Source organism: Lucilia sericata, unplaced genomic scaffold, assembly GCF_015586225.1.
Source record: "Lucilia sericata isolate MDLA Ls3-8-SP2 unplaced genomic scaffold, ASM1558622v1 Contig005256F_arrow, whole genome shotgun sequence".
In the NCBI taxonomy this organism is placed as follows: domain Eukaryota; kingdom Metazoa; phylum Arthropoda; class Insecta; order Diptera; family Calliphoridae; genus Lucilia; species Lucilia sericata.
Window position 1 is genome coordinate 1 of NW_023997485.1, and position 21,360 is coordinate 21,360.

The 21,360-nt window shown below is 32.6% G+C and overlaps 3 protein-coding genes across 4 annotated transcripts; 1 reads left to right on the forward strand and 2 right to left on the reverse strand.

The window, feature by feature from the left end:
- Positions 1–6: 6 nt before the first annotated feature.
- On the reverse strand, positions 7–4,824 carry LOC119615463 (E3 ubiquitin-protein ligase mind-bomb-like; the record flags this gene model as incomplete). The annotated part of the gene is made up of 2 exons (XM_037971469.1): positions 4,149–4,824; positions 7–215 (listed from the first exon to the last, which is right to left on the reverse strand). Coding segments are annotated over exons 1-2 (503 nt in total), but the record flags the coding sequence as incomplete, so codon positions are not given.
- Positions 4,825–6,682: 1,858 nt separating this feature from the next.
- On the forward strand, positions 6,683–8,442 carry LOC119615462 (peroxisomal membrane protein PEX14-like). Its single transcript, XM_037971468.1, has 3 exons — positions 6,683–7,045; positions 7,112–7,420; positions 7,480–8,442. Exons 1-3 carry the CDS (start codon positions 6,902–6,904, stop codon positions 7,912–7,914), a joined length of 888 nt encoding a protein of 295 aa, XP_037827396.1. The 5' UTR covers positions 6,683–6,901; the 3' UTR covers positions 7,915–8,442.
- Positions 8,443–13,261: 4,819 nt separating this feature from the next.
- On the reverse strand, positions 13,262–18,023 carry LOC119615461 (mRNA (2'-O-methyladenosine-N(6)-)-methyltransferase-like). 2 transcript variants are annotated; one of them, XM_037971467.1, is made up of 5 exons: positions 16,025–18,023; positions 15,828–15,953; positions 14,788–14,916; positions 14,238–14,716; positions 13,262–14,180 (listed from the first exon to the last, which is right to left on the reverse strand). In XM_037971467.1, exons 1-5 carry the CDS (start codon positions 18,007–18,009, stop codon positions 13,900–13,902), a joined length of 3,000 nt encoding a protein of 999 aa, XP_037827395.1. In that variant the 5' UTR covers positions 18,010–18,023; the 3' UTR covers positions 13,262–13,899. The 2 variants fall into 2 exon arrangements, with proteins under 2 accessions (XP_037827395.1, XP_037827394.1); XM_037971466.1 differs by having other exon boundaries at positions 13,262–14,716.
- Positions 18,024–21,360: the final 3,337 nt, after the last annotated feature.

The window sequence follows — 21,360 nt, forward strand, 5'->3', positions numbered from 1 at the left end:
GCACACTTCCAACGTATACCAAAAATGGGCTGTTGACGGCAGGTATCACACATAGTGCCATCATGTTTAATACCCGTCGCAGCACTATCCAATATACGTAAATCGTAAGCGCCGGCGCAACGATAATTAGCCGCGGTACCATTATCCCACACTACTACGACTTCTTCGGAAGATTCGAAATTTCGCACAGTGCCAACATGACCTTCCCCACCATCCTATAAAAAGAAATTGAATTTTATATAAAGTTTAGTGTTAATATAGATATTTTTAAAATACTTTGATTAATACGCGATAATTAAAACGTGTTTTATTATTATTATAATGCATCGTATTTTTATTTATTTTTTTTTTTTTTTTGGTTGCTAGACACTAGAGAGTCTCTAGTTGTTTATAGAAGAAATTTAATTGTATTATTGTTTCCCTTTAATTTTTAATTACAATAATTTGAGTTGTATTTATTTACTTAAATGCTAATAATAATATTATGTATGTATGTATTAAAAGCACACATTTTAATACATACTTAAATTGATTAAATTAAATTTAAATTAAAAACAATAAGTCAGGCAATAGCCGAATGGTGTAAGAAATTTTTGTTATGTAGACTTGAAGATTTTTGCACAGAACTAGCACACAATAGAACTTCAACTGGAACTTCTAGAACAAAACTGAACTAACAAATTAAAAAAATTTAACCAAGAATCGTACTTAAATAAAACAACATATTGAAGTAAAAGTGAAACAAAACTGTTGTGAAATTGATCTAGATCTGGAACCAGAACTAGAACTGAAGTAAAAGTGAAGTAGAGCTGAATAAGAACTGAACTAGAGCTGAACTAGAACTGATTCAAAGTGAACTAGAGCTGAATAAAAACTAAACTGAAAGCTGAACTAGAATTGAACTAAAACTGAACTAGAACAGAACTGGAACTTAACTAGAACTGAAATAGAACTGAACTAGAACAGAACTGGAACTTAACTAGAACTGAAATAGAACTGAACTAGAACTGAACTAGAACTGAAATAGAACTGAACTAGAACTGAACTAGAACTGAACTGAAACTGAACTAGAACTGAACTAGAACTGAACTAGAACTGAACTAGAACTGAACTAGAACTGAACTAGAACTGAACTAGAACTGAACTAGAACTGAACTAGAACTGAACTAGAACTAAACTAGAACTATACTAGAACTGAACTAGAACTGAAATAGAACTGAACTAGAACTGAACTAGAACTGAACTAGAACTGAACTAGAACTGAACTAGAACTTAACTAGAACTGAACTAGAACTGAACTAGAACTGAACTAGAACTGAACTAGAACTGAACTAGAACTGAACTAGAACTGAACTAGAACTGAACTAGAACTGAACTAGAACTGAACTAGAACTGAACTAGAACTGAACTAGAACTGAACTAGAACTGAACTAGAACTGAACTAGAACTGAACTAGAACTGAACTAGAACTGAACTAGAACTAGAACTGAACTAGAACTGAACTAGAACTAACTAGAACTGAACTAGAACTGAACTAGAACTGAACTAGAACTGATACTAGAACTGAACTAGAACTGAACTAGAACTGAACTAGAACTGAACTAGAACTGAACTTAGAACTGAACTATAACTGAACTAGAACTGAACTAGAACTGAACTAGAACTGAACTAGAAACTGAACTAGAACTGAACTAGAAACTGAACTAGAACTGAACTTAGAACTGAACTAGAAACTGAACTAGAACTGAACTAGAACTGAACTAGAACTGAACTAGAACTGAACTAGAACCTGAACTAGAACTGAACTAGAACTGAACTAGAACTGAACTAGAACTGAACTAGAACTGAACTAGAACTGAACTAGAACTGAACTAGAACTGAACTAGAACTGAACTAGAACTGAACTAGAACTGAACTAGAACTGAACTAGAACTGAACTAGAACTGAACTAGAACTGAACTAGAACTGAACTAGAACTGAACTAGAACTGAACTAACTGAACTAGAACTGACCTAGAACTGAACTAGAACTGAACTAGAACTGAACTAGACGAACTAGAACTGAACTAGAACTGAACTAGAACTGAACTAGAACTGAACTAAACTGAACTAGAACTGACTAGAACTGAACTAGAACTGAACTAGAACTGAACTAGAACTACTAAACTGAACTAGAACTGAACTAGAACTGAACTAGAACTGAACTAGAACTGAATAACTTAGAACTGAACTAGAACTGAACTAGAACTGAACCTAGAACTAACTAGAACTAAACGAGAACTGAACTAGAACCAGAACTAGAACTGAACTAGAACTGAACTAGAACTGAACTAGAACTGAACTAGAACTGAACTAGAACTGAAACTAGAACTGAACTAGAACTGAACTAGAACTGAACTAGAACTGAACTAGAACTGAACTAGAACTGAACTACGAACTGACTATGAACTGAACTAGAACTGACTAGAACTGAAACTAGAACTGAACTAGAACTGAACTAGAACTGAACTAGAACTGAACTAGAACTGAACTAGAACTGAACTAGAACTGAACTAGAACTGAACTAGAACTGAACTAGAACTGAACTAGAACTGAACTAGAACTGAACTAGAACTGAACTAGAACTGAACTAGAACTGAACTAGAACTGAACTAGAACTGAACTAGAACTGAACTAGAACTGAACTAGAACTGAACTAGAACTGAACTAGAACTGAACTAGAACTGAACTAGAACTGAACTAGAACCGAACTAGAACTGAACTAGAACTGAACTACAACTAAACTAGAACTGAACTAGAACTGGACTAGAACTGAACTAGAACTGAACTAGAACTGAACTAGAACTGAACTAGAACTAGAACTGAACTAGAACCGAACTAGAACTGAACTAGAACTGAACTAGAACTGAACTAGAACTGAACTAGAACTGAACTAGAACTGAACTAGAACTAGAACTGAACTAGAACCGAACTAGAACTGAACTAGAACTGAACTAGAACTGAACTAGAACTGAACTAGAACTGAACTAGAACTGAACTAGAACTGAACTAGAACTGAACTAGAACTGAACTAGAGCTAAACTAGAACAGAACAAGATCAGAAATAGAACAGAACAATATCAGAACTAGAACAGAAATAGAACAGAACAGAACTAGAACTGAACTAGAACTGAACTAGAACTGAACTAGAACTGAACTAGAACTGAACTAGAACAACACTAGAACAGAACTAGAACAGAACTAGAACAGAACTAGAACAAAACTAGCACAGAACTAGAACAGATGTAGAAAAGAACTAGAACAGAACTGGAACAGAACTAGAACAAAACTAGAACAGAACTTGAACTGAACTAGAACTGAACTAGAACTGAACTAGAACTGAACTAGAACTGAACTAGAACTGAACTAGAACTGAACTAGAACTGAACTAGATCTGAACTTGACCTGAACTAGAACTGAACTAATATTCAACTGGAGCTTAATGGTTACATTTAATATTACAAATAGCGTAATTTTGTATTCGTTATAACCGTTTTATTAATAAAATTGATTTAAAAACAAGCCTAGCTTATCGATTTTTAGCTTTGAAAGACCGGCTTTTTTATAAATATTCCAATTAAAAACATATTGATAATGTATTGCGTCTTTTTGTTTTTGTATTTCTTATTTTATATGCAGAATAAGGCATTTAAAAATAATTTTTCAAAAATAAATACATTTTTAATAAACAAAATTAAATTGCGTCCAAATAGGGTAAATCTCTGTAGACATCGGGCAAATATTGTACCTGAATGCTTTTAATAAATTTTCGAATTTACTGGACACTTCAAAGTGAAACCAAACATTTCCAAATCATTAAAAGATTTCGCTTCATTTTCCATTTTTTACACTATAAATTTCATATTGATTATTTCCTCAAACTCCGCCGAACGCCCAAGCCCAATAGAACACAACAACGACAAATTCAATTATTTTCAATCAACGACCAAACCATAAAAGTCAAACAAAAGGTCAATGACAATGAATGAATTCTCAAGCAGTACAATAAATGTTGTCATACAATCTATACTAGACACTCAAACTAAGACAAATTAATAATTAATATAATTCAGCTACTACCACCCGAAATTGGAATAAAGTGACACCTACCTGTTTACCCCATTTCCAATCGGGACCTCTTATAACTCGAGCGCCTACACCCTCCATGGCAAAACGTGATTGACGATTTATAACACTACCGCCGTTTGATTGTGGAGCACCTGCCGCTACGGCCGCTGATGAAGAAGAGCCTGCACCACCTACAGCCCCTGCCACCGAAGAACTTGACGTAGAAGCCGTGGCTCCACTTGTGCCACCTCCACCACCAGTAGCAGCTGCTACTAAACCCGTATTTGTGCTTCCTGTATTGGCATCTTTACCTGCAGCTGTTGCTGCACAAGCCATGGAATTTCACTTTTTTACTGTAGTTTTCTTTTCCAAAATGTTTAATTTGTAGTTTGAAGGCTAGCTGGTAATTTTTTTCTTTTATTTGTTTGTGTAAGTGTGTGTGTGTTTTGTGAAAATGCAATTGCTTGGCACTTGACAAATTTTCTTTCTTTTGGAGTGTTTTTTCTGGAAGATTTATTTATTTTAACACTTTAATTTTTATTCATCAACAATGTTCGTAATTTTTTTTTATAGTTTTTGTGCGGTTTCTTGTGTTTTTGTTGGCATTTAAAGTATGAAAATTCTAAAAACTTGATTGATTTGTGAAATTATGCGTTCGAACTCCGGAAAAATTATTTTTTTTTCTTCTTCGTCACAATTTTTTTTTATCTAGCTATTTCACTTGTTGTACAGAATGTCAATGAAGTTGTTAATGTAGTGTTCTCTTTCTAACGCAACAGCTGTTATTGAATGGCGTTACCATCTGTATTGAAATGTAAAAGGTTGCATTTAAGTTGGAAGTACACAACGTGCGTTGAGGCGGAAACACGTTTCACACTTTACGCACAACGCGTCATTTCGATCTTAAAGCTGGAGGTCCACACTACGCGTTTTCACGTCAAAGCATTAGGGTTCTATAAATCGACTTTCGAATAATCGAACAATCGACTTATTGTCGAAAAAAGTCGAAGTCGACTATTTTGTTCCAAAAAAGTCGGTAACTCGACTATCGTCTATGAAAAAAGTCGAAAAGTCGACTTTGTAAATAAAAGTTGAAAAAAGTCGAAAAGTCGGAAAGTCGAAAAGTCGATAAGTCGAAAAAAGTCGAAAAGTCGAAAAAAGTCGAAAAGTCGGAAAAAGTCGGAAAAAGTCGAAAAGTCGGAAAAAGTCGAAAAGTCGAAAAAAGTCGAAAATAGTCGAAAATTTTAAAAAAGTGGAAAAGAGGTCAAAAACTCTAAAATAGTCGGAAAAATTCGAAAAAAGTAAAAAAATAGTCGAAAAAAAGTCGAAATAAATCGAAAATAGTCAAAAAGTCGTAAAAAATCGAAAAGTCGAAAAAGTCGAAAAGTCGAAAAAAGTCGAAAAAAGTCGAAAAAAGTCGAAAAAAGTCGAAAAAAGTCGAAAAAAGTCGAAAAAAGTCGAAAAAAGTCGAAAAAGTCGAAAAGTCGAAAAAGTCGAAAAGTCGAAAAAAGTCGAAAAAAGTCGGAAAAAGTCGGAAAAAGTCGAAAAGTCGAAAAGTCGAAAAAAGTCGGAAAAAGTCGAAAAGTCGAAAAAAGTCGGAAAGAGTCGAAAAGTCGGAAAAAGTCGAAAGGTCGAAAAGTCGACCATTTATAAAATACTAAAAGTCGAAAAGTCTAAAAGTCGACTTTTAAATAAATGAAAAAGGTCGAAAAGTCGAAAAATCGACTTTTCATACAATGGAAAAAGTCGAAAGGTCGAAAAGTCGACTTTTAACTAAATGCAAAAAGTCGAAAAGTCGACTTTTCGTTTCAACTATAGAACCCTACAAAGCATTGCGTGCTTTTCATACAGGTGGAAGTACACAACACGCTTTGTACACGGCAACGCGTTATAGGCTTCTGTCAAAAAAAAGTTGAAATAGTGTATTTTCATTTAACAAGTTACACATTGTAGTTTGTAACGCGTCTGCAGCGAAAAGTTCAGCCACCTTCAACTTTTAACGCATCGGCAGTTGATCAGTGTTGTATTTTGTTTTGTATAGAAAATAAAATGAAATGAATTTCTCAAATAATGGAAGAAAAATATTAAAAAATATACAAAAACTTAAAATTTTAATTTTCTTCAAAATCATTAAAAGAAAGGTCAAAATGACGCGTGGTGTGTAACTTGCCGCTTAAAAAGCGCGAAAACTTTGCAAAGCGTGAAACGCGTTGCAGCCTCATCTTCCACCTTTACAAAGCTAGATCAACTTTAAGCATTCTACGCGTCAAGGCATCTTACGCTTTTGTGCTTGTAACTAATAACATTAATTTTACTTCTTTGACAACCGCGTAGAATGCGAAGAAGCGTAGAACGCGTGGTGTGGACCTCCAGCTTTACTTTTAAAGTTGGTAAAGCCTGCAACTATTTTAAAGATCTGAAATTTAACTACGTAATTAGGTAAATAAGTTTATTTTGAATTGTATATTAAATTAACCGTTTTTTATTACCTATAGTACTAAAGTTTACAACACTGTTTTATTTATTGAGATAACTGCTATTGGCAACTCTATTTCTAAGCTCTTTGTTTTCTTTTTGAGTTTATATCTGTCACTCATTTTCTCTCTTAATTCATCAGCCTTTTAATAATTATTTTTCAAATTTTATGCAAATACACAGTAGAAAACAAAAACCAAAAACAGACGACAACAACCAAAAAAAAAAAGAAGAAATACAAAAATATTGGAAAAACACTAAATTTAAGAGATTAGGAAATAATAAAATAAGTTAAAATTAAAATTGCAGTAGAATTAAGTATGTCAACGAGTAATACGGATACCGGTGATACGGTAAATATAACAACAACAGAACTACAACAAAATATGGACAACAATGTAGTAAACGAAGGACAGTTAGCCATACAAATGAGCCAAGATGAACCAGCACCACGTGAAGCTTTGGTAAGTGTCGAGGAAAGGAGGCAGAAGATATTTATTTACTAATACAGGGATTTGTTTTTTTTTTAGATAACAACTGCTGTTAATTTTCTTAACAATGCCAAAGTACGCCATACTACACTGTCGCAAAAACAACAGTTTCTAAGGTCCAAAGGTCTTACCTCGACCGAAATACAAATAGCCTGTGAAAGGGCGGGGGTATTTAGTCAGGATCCTAATGCTCCTACAGTTATAAATATGGGCATAAATGCTACCCAGACGCATGCTCAATTGGCTTTGCAGCAGCCTAAGCCTACAGCTTTGCAACGTCTCAAGGAAGTTTTACATTCCATGGCTTTGTTAGGGGGAGTAGCTTATGCCATATTCATGTTTTGGAAGGTGAGTGAATATCTGAACTAAATTTCTGGCTAATTACTTAATATTTATAAAATTTATAGAAATTCCTGCAAACCTTTTTGTTTGGTGGCAAAAAGAAGAAATCCGTGGATGATGCCTTAAATGAAATCGACAAAAAGGTCGATACCCGACTGGCAGAGGTTAAAACAGAACTGACACAGGTCAAGGAAAGCTTGGCCCGCGAACAACGCGATCAAACTCAGCAATTTATGCGTGAATTTAATCAATTTAAAAGTGATCTAGAGGCTATTAAGGGATTACTCTTAAATCGCAAACAATTTCCATCGCCTTTGACAGCCACTGTGGGGGCTCCCTCTATACCAGCTTGGCAATTGTCTTCTTCCTCCCCTCGGCGCATTTTACGCAATAGCCAATCGGATGATAATGAAATAGCTAATGATACTGGCTCTGGTTCGGGTTCATCGGAAACAGAGGTCGTTACCAAAAATAGTGATTCCAGTTTAGAAATTATGTAAAATGAAGAAAAAGCTTTATGCCTCTTACTTAAGCTTTATAAGTCATAAACAAATAGTAAAGAATATATTAAAAGAAACAGAAACGAAAAAACATTAGCCATTAGACTCCAAGCAACATTGTTTGGTTTTGATTATATTCTTAACTAATTTTGTGTGCTATGAACTGATAAGATTTGTGTTAATACTTTGTTACACACATACACTCGGTTAATTTACTAATCTAATCAAATTTGGCTTTGCGTTTGTTTTCTCTTTTACTTAAGTTTTTGTATTTATTAAAAAAAAAACTTCCTTTTTTGTTTATTTACGTTTTTATTGTATATTTTTTTTTTTTTGTAATTTTTTAGTTTAGCCTTTTAAGATTTAATTTGGTGTAAAAAGCAAATACATATGTAGTTGAGTTTTTTTTCTATTTATTTCATTTTCCTTAATAAGTTTAGTGGTTCTTGATTTCTAATATTTTGTTATTGTAGAAAAATATTGGCTAATTTTGACTTGAAATGATAATAAAAGAAAAATAACCCAAAACAAAGAAGTTGTACCAACCTATTACCCTCAACAGAGCGAATAGCGTTGGATAGACCTTTAAAATACCTTTTATTTGATATACATATTGCAGACAGGGAAGAGAACCTGCCGCGGAGAACAAGAGTAGTTCTGGCTTAATGCCTATTGCTCGCGCATAGACCGCGACCAATGTACAGCTTGTGGTCAAGGTCCTCATGATACCCACAACATATTCAACTGTTTAGCCAACCTTACTTCACTCTGTCCAATGGATTTATCGATACATTCACATATGAAGTAACACAATTAAGCCTGGACATTGATGCTGAACTCCCCAACTAGATTATTATATAGTTTTAGCTGTTACAACAACAACAACAATAGTTTAATACAACTGGGATATTGGCACATGTGATATTGGTTCCATGACGAACCGGGGAGAAATTGCGGGACTTAACTCTCGATCAGTTTCCATTCATCTCTCCTCTTTTCCTATTTTCTGTCTCTCTTGTTTTCTACTAGTTTTTTTTGTTTATCTTTAAAGGAAATTTACCTTATGGTCTAGAAGTGGAGATGACTATAGACTACATTATATACTGGATTATAGACTAGACTTTAGGCTAGACAATAGATTAACTATAAACTAAACAGTAGATAAGACTGTAGATTAGACTATACACTAAGCTGTATACTAGACTATAGACTAATCAATAAACTAGATTATAGACTAGACTACAGATAAGACTATAGTCTAGACTAAAGACTAGGTTACAGATTACACTATAGACTAGACTGTAGACTAGACTATAATCTAGATTGTAGTCTATAATCTACAATAACAGACCAGACTATAATTTAGACTATAGACTAGACCACATATTAGGCTATAGACTAGACTACATATAATACTATAGACTAGACTAGAATACAGATTAGACAATATATTATAGACTAGACTATAGGCTATACAACAGACTTAACTAGAATATAGACTAGATTATGGACTAGACTATAGACTAGACTGTACATTAGACTATAGACTAGATTATGGAGTAAACTATAGACTAATCTATAGGTTTGACTGTAGACTATAGACTAGACTATGAACTAGATTATAGACTACACAATAGACTAGAATATACTATAGACTAGTATATAAAAAGTTTATAGACTAGCATATAGACTAGACAATAAACTAAACTATAGACTAGACTATCGACTATACTTTACGCTGGACAATAGACTTAACTTTAGGCTAGACAAAAGTCTAGATTATAAATTAACCTAGATTATAGACTACATCATAAACTAGTATATTGACTAGACTATAGACTAGACTATAGGCAAGACTATAGACTAGCATATAGACTAAACTATAGACTAGACTTTAAGCTGGATAATAGACTAAACTTTAGGCTATAGACTAGACTTTAAGCTGGATAATATACTAAAATTTAGGCTAGACAAAAGACTAGATTATAAATGAAGCTGTATCCATGACTGTAGACAAGACTATAGACTGAATATACACTAGACTTTAGACTAAATTAAAGACTAGACTATAAATTCTATACTGGACAATAGATTAGACTAAAGACTAGACAATAGACTAGACTATATACTACACTTTAGACTATAGACTCTACTAGAGAGTATAGACTAGACTACACTATAGATTAGACTATACTAAAGACCAGACTATACTATAGACTAGACAATAGATTAGACTATAGACTAGACATCTATATACTATAGACTAGACTATAAACTAGATTATACGCCAGACCATAGACTAGAATATAGAGTAGACTACAGACTAGACTACCGACTACACTATGCACTAGACTAGAGACTAGGCTATGGACTAGTCTATAGATTAGACTATAAACTAAACTATAGACTTGACTATAGACTAGACTATAGGCCACACTATATAATAACCTATAGACTAGACTATAGACTAGACTTTAGACTAGACTGTAAACTAGACAATAGACTAGATTAGTCTATTGACTACACTATTGACACACTATAGACTAGTCTACATATTAGGGTATAGACCAGATTATAGATGAGACTATGGACTGACTGTACACTAGTCTATAGACTAAATTATAGACTAGAATATAGCCTAGATTATAGACTAGACTGTAGACTAGTCTAGACTATAGGCTAGACTAGTTTATAGACTATTGACTAGGCTATAAACTAGATCGTGGACTAGATTATACACTAGACTGGACTATGGACTAAACTATAGACTGACTGTACACTAGACTATAGACACTAAACTATGGACTAGACTATACACTAGACAGTTTATAATTTAAAAAGCACAACATTTTCCATGCCTGATGTTGATTATCTTTATCAGAAAACTTGGTTTGTGTCTTCACTAAATGACTTCACTTAATATCCGCTACTTTTTGATAATTGCAACAAAAATACATACCTTCAATTCAAAACATTAAGAAATTTAAACAACATTATTATTTTTTTTTAAAACATTTCGTTTAGAACTACACCTTTTTTATTTTTTTTTTCTTTGTTTTAATATTTTCTTTTATAAGTTCAAATTAATAATTATGTTTTTATTATTATTTCGTTTATTAGCTTTAGGTTTTTTTTTAACAAATATTAATAATTATTATGCATTTTCATTTTCAATTAAGGGGGGTTTTCAACAGTTATCATTTATTTCAATAATTAAAATTACTTTTTACGACTTTTTACTAAAATTTGGTCTAAAATGTATGTGTTTGGGGGGGGGGAGTGTTTTCCAAGTATTAAGGTGATTTTTAAAGAAAAAAATTTAAATTTTAAAAATAAAATAAATTAAAAAGTTTAACAAATATTTCAATATTTTATTGCTGTTAATAATTATAACAAAAAGACACATTAAAAATTGTGTTTTAGGGGGATAAGGGGATAAATATTATTATTATTATTATTATGTGTGTGTATGAGAGATTTTGTCTTGTTTAATTAGTTTAAATAGGAATTGTAAGTGTGTTGTTTGTTATTATTTAAAAAAAGTTATTGTTTATTTAAAGAACAATTATGTTGTGGTTTAATATTTAATTGTTTATTTAATGTTTTTAATATAAAGGTGTTACATCTTTATTTATTACCATTTATTTTGCTAAAAGCTTTTAAAAGCTTAATGAAGAAAGTTGTTTTTTGTGGGGATTAATTTATTTCTTAATATTACTTTTAATATTTTCAATATTAATTTCATTTTTTGTGTAATTTTTTTTAAATATTTATGTATTTTTTACAATTTGTCTAATAAAGTGTTTGTGGGGAGTTTGTTTGTTATTTTAAATTTATAAATATTTATTTAAAATCATTAAACAAAAATAATGAAAAAAAACTTTCTTTTGAAAGTTTTTTTTTCACCTTTTTTTAAAAATTTCATAATTATTTTAATTATTTAAGTTTAATTTTTTATTTTAATTCATTTTAATTTCTAAATGTTTTTATACTTTTTTTTTAATATTTTAACTAACAATTCAGGGGCGGGGAAGGGTCTTTTTTGTTATATAAAGTTTTTTTTTTTTAATTTAATTTTGTGTTAAATTTTTTTGTACATTCAAAATATGAGCTTTTTTTTAATATTTTGTTTTTAAGTTGAAATGTTTTATGTTTTTACCTACATTTAATTGTGTTAGTGTTCTTTTAAATATATTTTATATATAAATTAAATTTATAAATAATAAAAAATTTAAAAATATATTCTATATATAATAATGTATTAAATAATAATAATAATAAAAAAAAGACTTAAAGCATTTAAATTGCCACGAAAATAATATTTGTTTTACTTTGTCCTTATTTAAAAGGCATGTTTTAAGTTAAATTTGATTTTAAAAAGTTTATATTTTGAAACCAAAAGGGACAATATTAAAAAACCAAAAAAATCTAAAATTTTCAAAATTTTTAAGTCTAAAATGAAAAATTTGTAAGAATTTCAACTCCAATATCAATAAAATTATATTTTTATGAATCCTCCTGATTTTAAGATAATTTTAACAATTTAAAAAATTTTTCGAACTTAAGTTCGAATTTTCGAAATTAAGTTCGAACTGTCGAATATAGCATAAAAATCATATACATTGAAACTACATTGGAAATACTTTAATAAATTGGGAATATAACTTAAAAATCATATATTTTGAAACTACATTGAAAATACTTTGAAAAATTAAGAATTTTTTTAAAATTTTTCGAAAATTTTACTTTCGAAAGTTGAAATTTTGAAGAAATTGCTTACAAATCTAATAAAACATATATTTTTTTGAATCCTCATGATCTATAGATAATTTTATTAGTTTTAAATTTTTTTCGAACTTAAGTTCGAATTTTCGAAATTAAGTTCGAAGTTTCGAAAATGTCATAAAAATCTAATAATTCGTAACTACATTGAAAAAAACTTTAATAAATATCAAAAATAGCTTAAAAATTATATATTTTGAAACTAAATTGAAAAATCATGGAAATTTTGAATTTTTTACCAAAATTTTTATGTTCGAAAGTGAAAAATTGCAAGAAATTGACCTCCAATAATAGTAAAATTATATTTTTATGAATCCTCATGATTTATAGATAATTTTAACAATTTAAACTTTTTTTCGAACTTAAGTTCGAATTTTCGAAATTAAGTTGGAACTGTCGAAATTAGCATAAAAATGTTTTATTTTGAAACTATATTGAAAATAGTTTCGAAAATGTCATAAAAATCATATATTTTGAATATATGAACAATTTTTAATTTTTTTCGAAAATTTTAAGTTCGAAAGCAGAACGAACTTAAGTTCGAAATTTGGTCTCAAATCAAAAAAATAATATTTTATGAATCCTCAAAATTTATAGATAATTTTAATAGTTTTAGAAAAAAATTCGAACTTAAGTTCGAATATTCGAAATTTTCGAACTTAAGTTCGAATTTATAAAAAACTTTTATTTCGATACTACAATCCAAAAACTACGAATATAATTTTCAAAATATTAAAGTTCAAAACATTTAAACACTGATATCTGGGTTATATGTTGTCTACATAATGTGGGGGAACCCGTCTTCCGATTTCTTCAAACAATTTCAAAATCAAACTTAACTCAATACCCAACCTTGATAAAACTAAAAGCTTTGTTTCCTTACTTGACCGAATTTTCGCGCCAAAACAAGAGCTTTTTTTTCAAAATATAAATAAAATTTATATGCAAGTGTAAATATTGTGTTTGTGTGTGTGTTTTTAAAGTTTTTTTCATAAACTTTTTTCTTAAAAACTTAAGTTCTAATTAAAAAAATATTGAAATAAAAAAAAGAAAATTATATACAAAATAAGAAAAACAAGAAAATATATAAAAACCTAACCTCATTTTTTCAATATGTATTATTAAAACTAACCTCAAAAATATTTTGTGTTTTTTCTGTTTTCAGTTTTTCTTTCTGGAAAGAGAGAGTTCGTAACACTTCCTTTAAACCGCTGAATTAATAACAGTTTGTTGAGCTGTAGTAGTTATAGCACCGGGTGCTGTTGTTGTAGTATTATTAACTCCTGCATTACCACTGGCTACCAAAGAAGCAAATGCCGCAGCAGCAGCTGCTGAAGTACCCGATGTTGTGGCCGTTGCTGTTATGGAAACATTTGTAGCGGTTGTGTTATTACCAGCCATATCCAAAAGGGGAGCGGGTGATAGTGAAGTTGTTGAAGAGGAGGGTGAAGAACAATCACTTTGTAGACTTAGAGCTGGTGAAGCTGAAGCATGATAATTAGATGGTGGTGTATGAGGTGATAAAGGAGAAGGTGACATACCAGGATTACCACCACCATAAGAACTTATCGATGAAATACCACTGGAGGTTGAAGCACCTGAGGGTGAGGCCAGACAAGTGGGTGTGGTTGATGTTGTGGTTATGGTCGAAGGTGAGGGTGTAAAGCCCATGGTGGTGTTATTGCTAGTAGTGTAGATTTGTTGATGTTGTGGCGTAGAACCACCGCCTCCTCCACTTGTTGTAGCTGATATTGTTGTTGATGTAGAGTGACCCATATTTGAAGAGTTTGCTGAGGCCTGTGAAGATGTTGATGGCTGTGACGAGGCATTCGAAGAGCCAGAGGTTGAAGCAGCCGCTGCTGCTTGTCTTTCACGTTCACGCTCACGATCTCTTTGTGGTCGGAATGCTTCACGTAATGCCTCAACACGATTTTCATTAGGTCCCCAACGTGCATGGCCGGCACTGTTTTGCAGCCATACCACTTGTGTACCCTGCATGCATTTAACATTGACATCATTTCTGTAAAATAGAAGATGTTATTTTAAAATTTAAAGGATATCTTTATTATAAACATCTTTCCAGATACTTACTTTGCTATAATATGCTGATAGCCATGGCGATATTCATGGGCCATACCCAAAACGACCATGGAACGACGTTTGTAAATATTTTCCTCCAATTTGGAAATACTTTTCCATTCTGGCAAGAAAATTATAAAGCTGAAATGAAAAAGGAAACTTATTAGTTTATGGATCACATAAGAAACTATAGTGTGGACTATGTAATGGATAAATGACTGGACTAGAGAATAAAGTAAAGCCTGGTCTATAGAATAGTCTATAGTCTGGTCTATAGAATAGACTATAGTCTGGACTATAGAATAGGCTATAGTCTGGACTATAGAATAGACTATAGTCTGGACTATAGATTAGACTATAGTCTGGACTATAGTCTGAAATATAGAATAGACTATAGTCTGGACTATAGAATAGACTATAGTCTGGACTATAGAATAGACTATGGTCTGGACTATAGAATAGACTATGATCTGGACAATAGAATAGACTATGGTCTGGACTATAGAATAGACTATAGTCTGGACTATAGAATAGACTATAGTCTGGACTATAGAATAGACTATGGTCTGGACTATAGAATAGACTATGGTCTGGACTATAGAATAGACAATAGAATAGACTATGGTCTGGACTATAGAATAGACTATGGTCTGGACTATAGAATAGACTATAGTCTGGACTATAGAATATACTATAGTCTGGACTATAGAATAGACTATAGTCTGGACTATAGAATAGACTATAGTCTGGACTATAGAATAGTCTATAGTCTGGTCTATAGAAAAGACTATAGTCTGGACTATAGAATAGACTATAGTCTGGACTATAGAATAGACTATAGTCTGGACTATAGAATAGACTATAGTCTGGACTATAGAATAGACTATAGTCTGGACTATAGAATAGACTATAGTCTGGACTATAGAATAGTCTATAGTCTAAACTATAGAATAAACTATAGTCTGACTAGAATAGTCTTAAGTCTGAGCTATAGAATATAGAATCCATAGTCTGGATTATATAATAGACCAGTTTAAAGTTCTTCAACTTACCTCAAAGGTTCCATAGATTCCGAAAGTAATTTATCAATATGCAAAAGAGCAGCATCAATTAATTCCTCACAATGAGGAGGATTAACTTGAAATGAACCCGAAACTGGTTTGAAATCCAAAAAGGGTCTAAAAATAAAGAAGACACAAAGATAAAAAAAAAACTTAATGCCATTAGTCTCCTATTCTTCCCAACCTACCCTCTTGAACCGAAATAAGCATCAGTATCAGCAAATGCCGAACAATATTGACGAAAATATGAATTAAATGGCGAAGCAAAACATTCGAATGTCACCCCAAAATGTCGATGTAAACACTCGAATACAGGAGTGGGCAATGAAGCCTGTGTTAGTTCAGCTTCTTGTGAAGAATTCAAGACATTACCCAAAAACGTTTGATAACGTTTCAACAGACACCAGACGCGTCCAATAAACAAATCGAATTTCTTATCATCGAAACAATTGTGACGATAGAGCTGTTCCAGCTTTTGTAAATGTGTTAGATTAATATATTGAGCATCGGGTTGATTTAGAGCAGTAGGAGTGTACTTAATAATCATGTGATCGCGATCTTGGACATATTCAATAGCGGGCATACGGGGTGAGGGCACAGCAAACTGTATGGGATAACACCAGACTTGTTTGAGATGTGGTGGTGGTGGCGGCGGTGTGGGCTCGGGTATACCATGTTCTTTTAACAGTTGCATATGACGTTCTCGTATTTTGCGTGCATGCTCAGCGGATAAATGATAGATTTTTGCACACAAAGCCTCTACGGAGCTTTTGACTGTTTCGGTTAGATGTGGTTCACACTGACGTCTTAAGTGGGCCAAACGATCTTGAAAATCTTCATAACTGGCACCCACTGTACGCCTTAGCCATTGGAATGTGTCCTCAACATTCCATTTAACCACCTTTTTGGATTCTGAAGGTGAAGATCTAGATTCTATAATATTTTTTGCAGCCTCAGCATAACGTGACAATTGTTTTCTAGCATCTCCCGTAAATTTGGGTTTAACAATCTTAATCGGTATATCGTTCATGATTTCACGATACATGGCTGATGATATCTCGGGTATACAATTGCTGGGCAATAGAGGATCACAGCCGGTATCGATAACTTTGCGTTCGATTAACCAGCGGTTAAAAGAGTCTTTAGGGGCCTTAATATTCTCACGTCTCATACAAAGATCTTCGTAAGTTTTCACCAGTTTCATGGTGTAAGCAGCGCGCAGCGCTTCTATTTCGGGATGTGGTTGTGGCAATAAAGTAGGTGGCCTTTCAACTATGACAGCATTGGTGCACACTTCTAAATCCCAGGGACCGGACAATATGAATTTCTTCATGGGCGGTGGCTGATGACCATGAGGATGCATATGCATATCATCAGATGGACGCCTTTTCAAATGGTGATGATGATGCTGCTGCATATGAGGATGTGGATGATGCATGGGTGGTGGTATATGACCACCGGGATGTGATATACCCAAGGGATCTGTTAGAGGATCAAATGGTCTTGCACCGGGCATTTCCCATAAAGATTCTCCTGTTATTTTATTCCAATAATAAGGACGGTTTTCTCTTTTCGACCAAAATTTACGCCATCCCTGATTTACCAGTTCTGCGGTCAACTCTTCGCCATAGCCACCACCGGACGTATACATGGGTGGTGGACCGCCTTGTGGTGTATGAGCCATCATATGTTCCATGGGTGAGGGACCCGATTTGGTAGGTGTTGAAGGTGAAGAACAAGTGGGACCAGCTGGTGAATTAGCTCCTGTAATTAATGAAGTCATTATATTTGCCGAGCCCGGAGCATTTGGATCATGTAGTATAGATGCTGTTGGTGCTGCTGTTGATGATATAATGCTGGGACCTATCATACCACCGGGTCCAACACCTGCACCTCCTCCTACTCCTCCGCCACCCATTATAAGAGAAGTATTGATATTTGTATTATTATTTGTAGTTGCGGTCAATTGATCCCAAGCTGCTTGATTGCTGGTAATATTATTTTGTTGTTGTTGCTGTTGTGGCATATTCATATGTTGTACCATGGGACTTACAGTGCCTGTCGATGCAATGACACTTTGTGGCATTACACCGCTTGTCATTGGCATTAGATTTGTGGTCTGTTGCGGCGGCAGACCATGATGCATATTGTGCATATTGTTATTAGCTGCCATGATGAGAATGTGTTTAAAACTAAAAATTAAGAAAATTTTCAATAAATTACCGATAAACATTGGATTACAAAAATGAGTAGTCTGGAGTATGAAATAGTCTATAATCAGAACCATAGAACGGTTTAGAGTCTGGGCTATATAATAGACTATAATTTGGAGAAACGAATAGTTTAGAATCTTGACTAAAGTATAGTTTAGAGCTTAGAATAGTTTAAAGTCTACAATTTAGAATAGACTAATGTCAGGACTTTATAATAGTCTGTATTCTGGAATAGTCTATAGTTTGGACTATAAAATAGTTTAGACTACGGACTATAGAATAGACTATACTCTGTAGTATAGAATAGACTATAGAGTAGACTATAGTCTGGACTAAAGAATAGACCATAGTCTGGACTATAGAATAAGTAGGACTATAGTCTGTACTATAAAAAAGACTAAAATATGAATAGATAGATTATAGTCTGGACTATATGAATAGACTATGTCTGGACTATGAATAATCTATAATCTGGATTATATAATAGTCATTAGTCTGGACTATAGAATAGTCTATAGTCTGGACATAGAATAGTCTATAGTCTGGACTATAGAATAGTCTATAGTCTGGACTATAGAATAGTCTATAGTCTGGACTATAGAATAGTCTATAGTCTGGACTATAGAATAGTCTATAGTCTGGACTATAGAATAGTCTATAGTCTGGACTATAGAATAGTCTATAGTCTGGACTATAGAATAGTCTATAGTCTGGACTATAGAATAGTCTATAGTCTGGACTATAGAATAGTCTATAGTCTGGACTATAGAATAGTCTATAGTCTGGACTATAGAATAGTCTATAGTCTGGACTATAGAATAGTCTATAGTCTGGACTATAGAATAGTCTATAGTCTGGACTATAGAATAGTCTATAATCTGGACTATAGAATAGTCTATAGTCTGGACTATAGAATAGTCTATAGTCTGGACTATAGAATAGTCTATAGTCTGGACTATAGAATAGTCTATAGTCTGGACTATAGAATAGTCTATAGTCTGGACTATAGAATAGTCTATAGTCTGGACTATAGAATAGTCTATAGTCTGGACTATAGAATAGTCTATAGTCTGGACTATAGAATAGTCTATAGTCTGGACTATAGAATAGTCTATAGTCTGGACTATAGAATAGTCTATAGTCTGGACTATAGAATAGTCTATAGTCTGGACTATAGAATAGTCTATAGTCTGGACTATAGAATAGTCTATAGTCTGGACTATAGAATAGTCTATAGTCTGGACTATAGAATAGTCTATAGTCTGGACTATAGAATAGTCTATAGTCTGGACTATAGAATAGTCTATAGTCTGGACTATAGAATAGTCTATAGTCTGGACTATAGAATAGTCTATAGTCTGGACTATAGAATAGTCTATAGTCTGGACTATAGAATAGTCTATAGTCTGGACTATAGAATAGTCCATAGTCTGGACTATAGAATAGTCTATAATCTGGACTATAGAAAGTCTATAGTCTGGACTATAGAATAGTCTATAGTCTGGACTATAGAATAGTCTATAGTCTGGACTATAGAATAGTCTATAGTCTGGACTATAGAATAGTCTATAGTCTGGACTATAGAATAGTCTATAGTCTGGACTATAGAATAGTCTATAATCTGGACTATAGAAAGTCTATAGTCTGGACTATAGAATAGTCTATAGTCTGGACTATAGAATAGTCTATAGTCTGGACTATAGAATAGTCTATAGTCTGGACTATAGAATAGTCTATAGTCTGGACTATAGAATAGTCTATAGTCTGGACTATAGAATAGTCTATAGTCTGGACTATAGAATAGTCTATAGTCTGGACTATAGAATAGTCTATAGTCTGGACTATAGAATAGTCTATAGTCTGGACTATAGAATAGTCTATAGTCTGGACTATAGAATAGTCTATAGTCTGGACTATAGAATAGTCTATAGTCTGGACTATAGAATAGTCTATAGTCTGGACTATAGAATAGTCCATAGTCTGGACTATAGAATAGTCTATAATCTGGACTATAGAAAGTCTATAGTCTGGACTATAGAATAGTCTATAGTCTGGACTGTAGAATAGTCTATAGCTTTGGACTAGAGAATAGTCTAAATCTGGACTATAGAATAGTCTATATCCTGGACAACAGAATAGTCTATAGTCTGGACTGTAGGATAGTCTATAGTCTGGACTATAGAAATTTCTATAGTCCGAAATATAGAATAGACTATAGAATAGTTTATAGTCTGAGCTATAGAATAGACTATAGTCTGGGCTATAAAATAGCATATGGTCTGGACGATAGAGTATACTATAGTCTGGACTGTAGAATAGATTATAGTCTGGACTATAGAATAGATTATAGTCAGGACTATAGAATAGTCTATAGTCTGGACTATAGAATAGTATATAGTTTGGACTATTGGTAGTCTTTAGTCTGGACTATAGAAGAGTTTATAGTTGGGACTATAGAATAGTGTATAGTCTTCACTATAGAATAGTCTATAGTCTGGACTAGAGCATAGTCTTTAGTCTGGATTATAGAATAGTATATAGTCTTATATTATGGATAGTCCTATAGTCAGGTCTATAGAATACCCTATAGTCTAGATTATAGTTGACCTATATTAAAGTCTATAGTCTACATTATAGAATAGTGAATAGTCAGGTTTTTGGAATAGTCTATAGTCTGGATTATAGATTTTTTATGCATTAATTTCTTTATAAACAAGAAACACATTTCGCTCGTTCTCTTCCAATTAGTAAGAAAACGAAAACAGTTAAACGACATCCAATTCCCTACACGATCTGAATACAAAATATAGTATTTTACAGGTAAATTTGTTTACATAGAGTTTTAAATATGAATAATTACTCATATGCTCTCTCAAGTTTTAACAACATTACCTATATTTACTAATTGAACATAACAGCTGTCAAAATTTCCAATTTGGAGAGTGGAGATAAAAACATTTAAAATACTAAACTAGGGACAAACATACAAAAAAAAAATTGTGTTCTCAAATTATTAACAAGAATACAAACAGAAAAAGTAAACAATCTAACAAAACTGCTAAAAAAAAAAACAACTAGCCGAATGAGGATGATGAAGATTTAAACAACAAAAACAATAAACTGACGACGACCTCTGCGAAAAACCAGAACCCATAATAATAGAGAATAAGAAGACGAAAATTCATATTTATAAAATGAGAACACAGGCAAGCTAGAGCCACAGTCATAAATAAGCAGGCAACTTAAAAACATCCACCAGAAACCGCACGGTTTATAAAAAGAAATAAAAATTGGGGAAAAAAAAGATAAAA

Coding starts and splice junctions, on each gene's coding strand:
- LOC119615462 (XM_037971468.1), top strand. CDS start 6,902: ATGTCAACGAGTAATACGGATACCGGTGATACGGTAAATATAACAACA. Junction 7,046..7,111: donor CAGCACCACGTGAAGCTTTG/GTAAGTGTCGAG, acceptor TTTTTTTTTTAG/ATAACAACTGCTGTTAATTT. Junction 7,421..7,479: donor CCATATTCATGTTTTGGAAG/GTGAGTGAATAT, acceptor TAAAATTTATAG/AAATTCCTGCAAACCTTTTT.
- LOC119615461 (XM_037971466.1), bottom strand. CDS start 18,009: ATGGCAGCTAATAACAATATGCACAATATGCATCATGGTCTGCCGCCG. Junction 15,954..16,024: donor GCTTATTTCGGTTCAAGAGG/GTAGGTTGGGAA, acceptor CTTTATTTTTAG/ACCCTTTTTGGATTTCAAAC. Junction 14,917..15,827: donor GAATCTATGGAACCTTTGAG/GTAAGTTGAAGA, acceptor TTTTCATTTCAG/CTTTATAATTTTCTTGCCAG.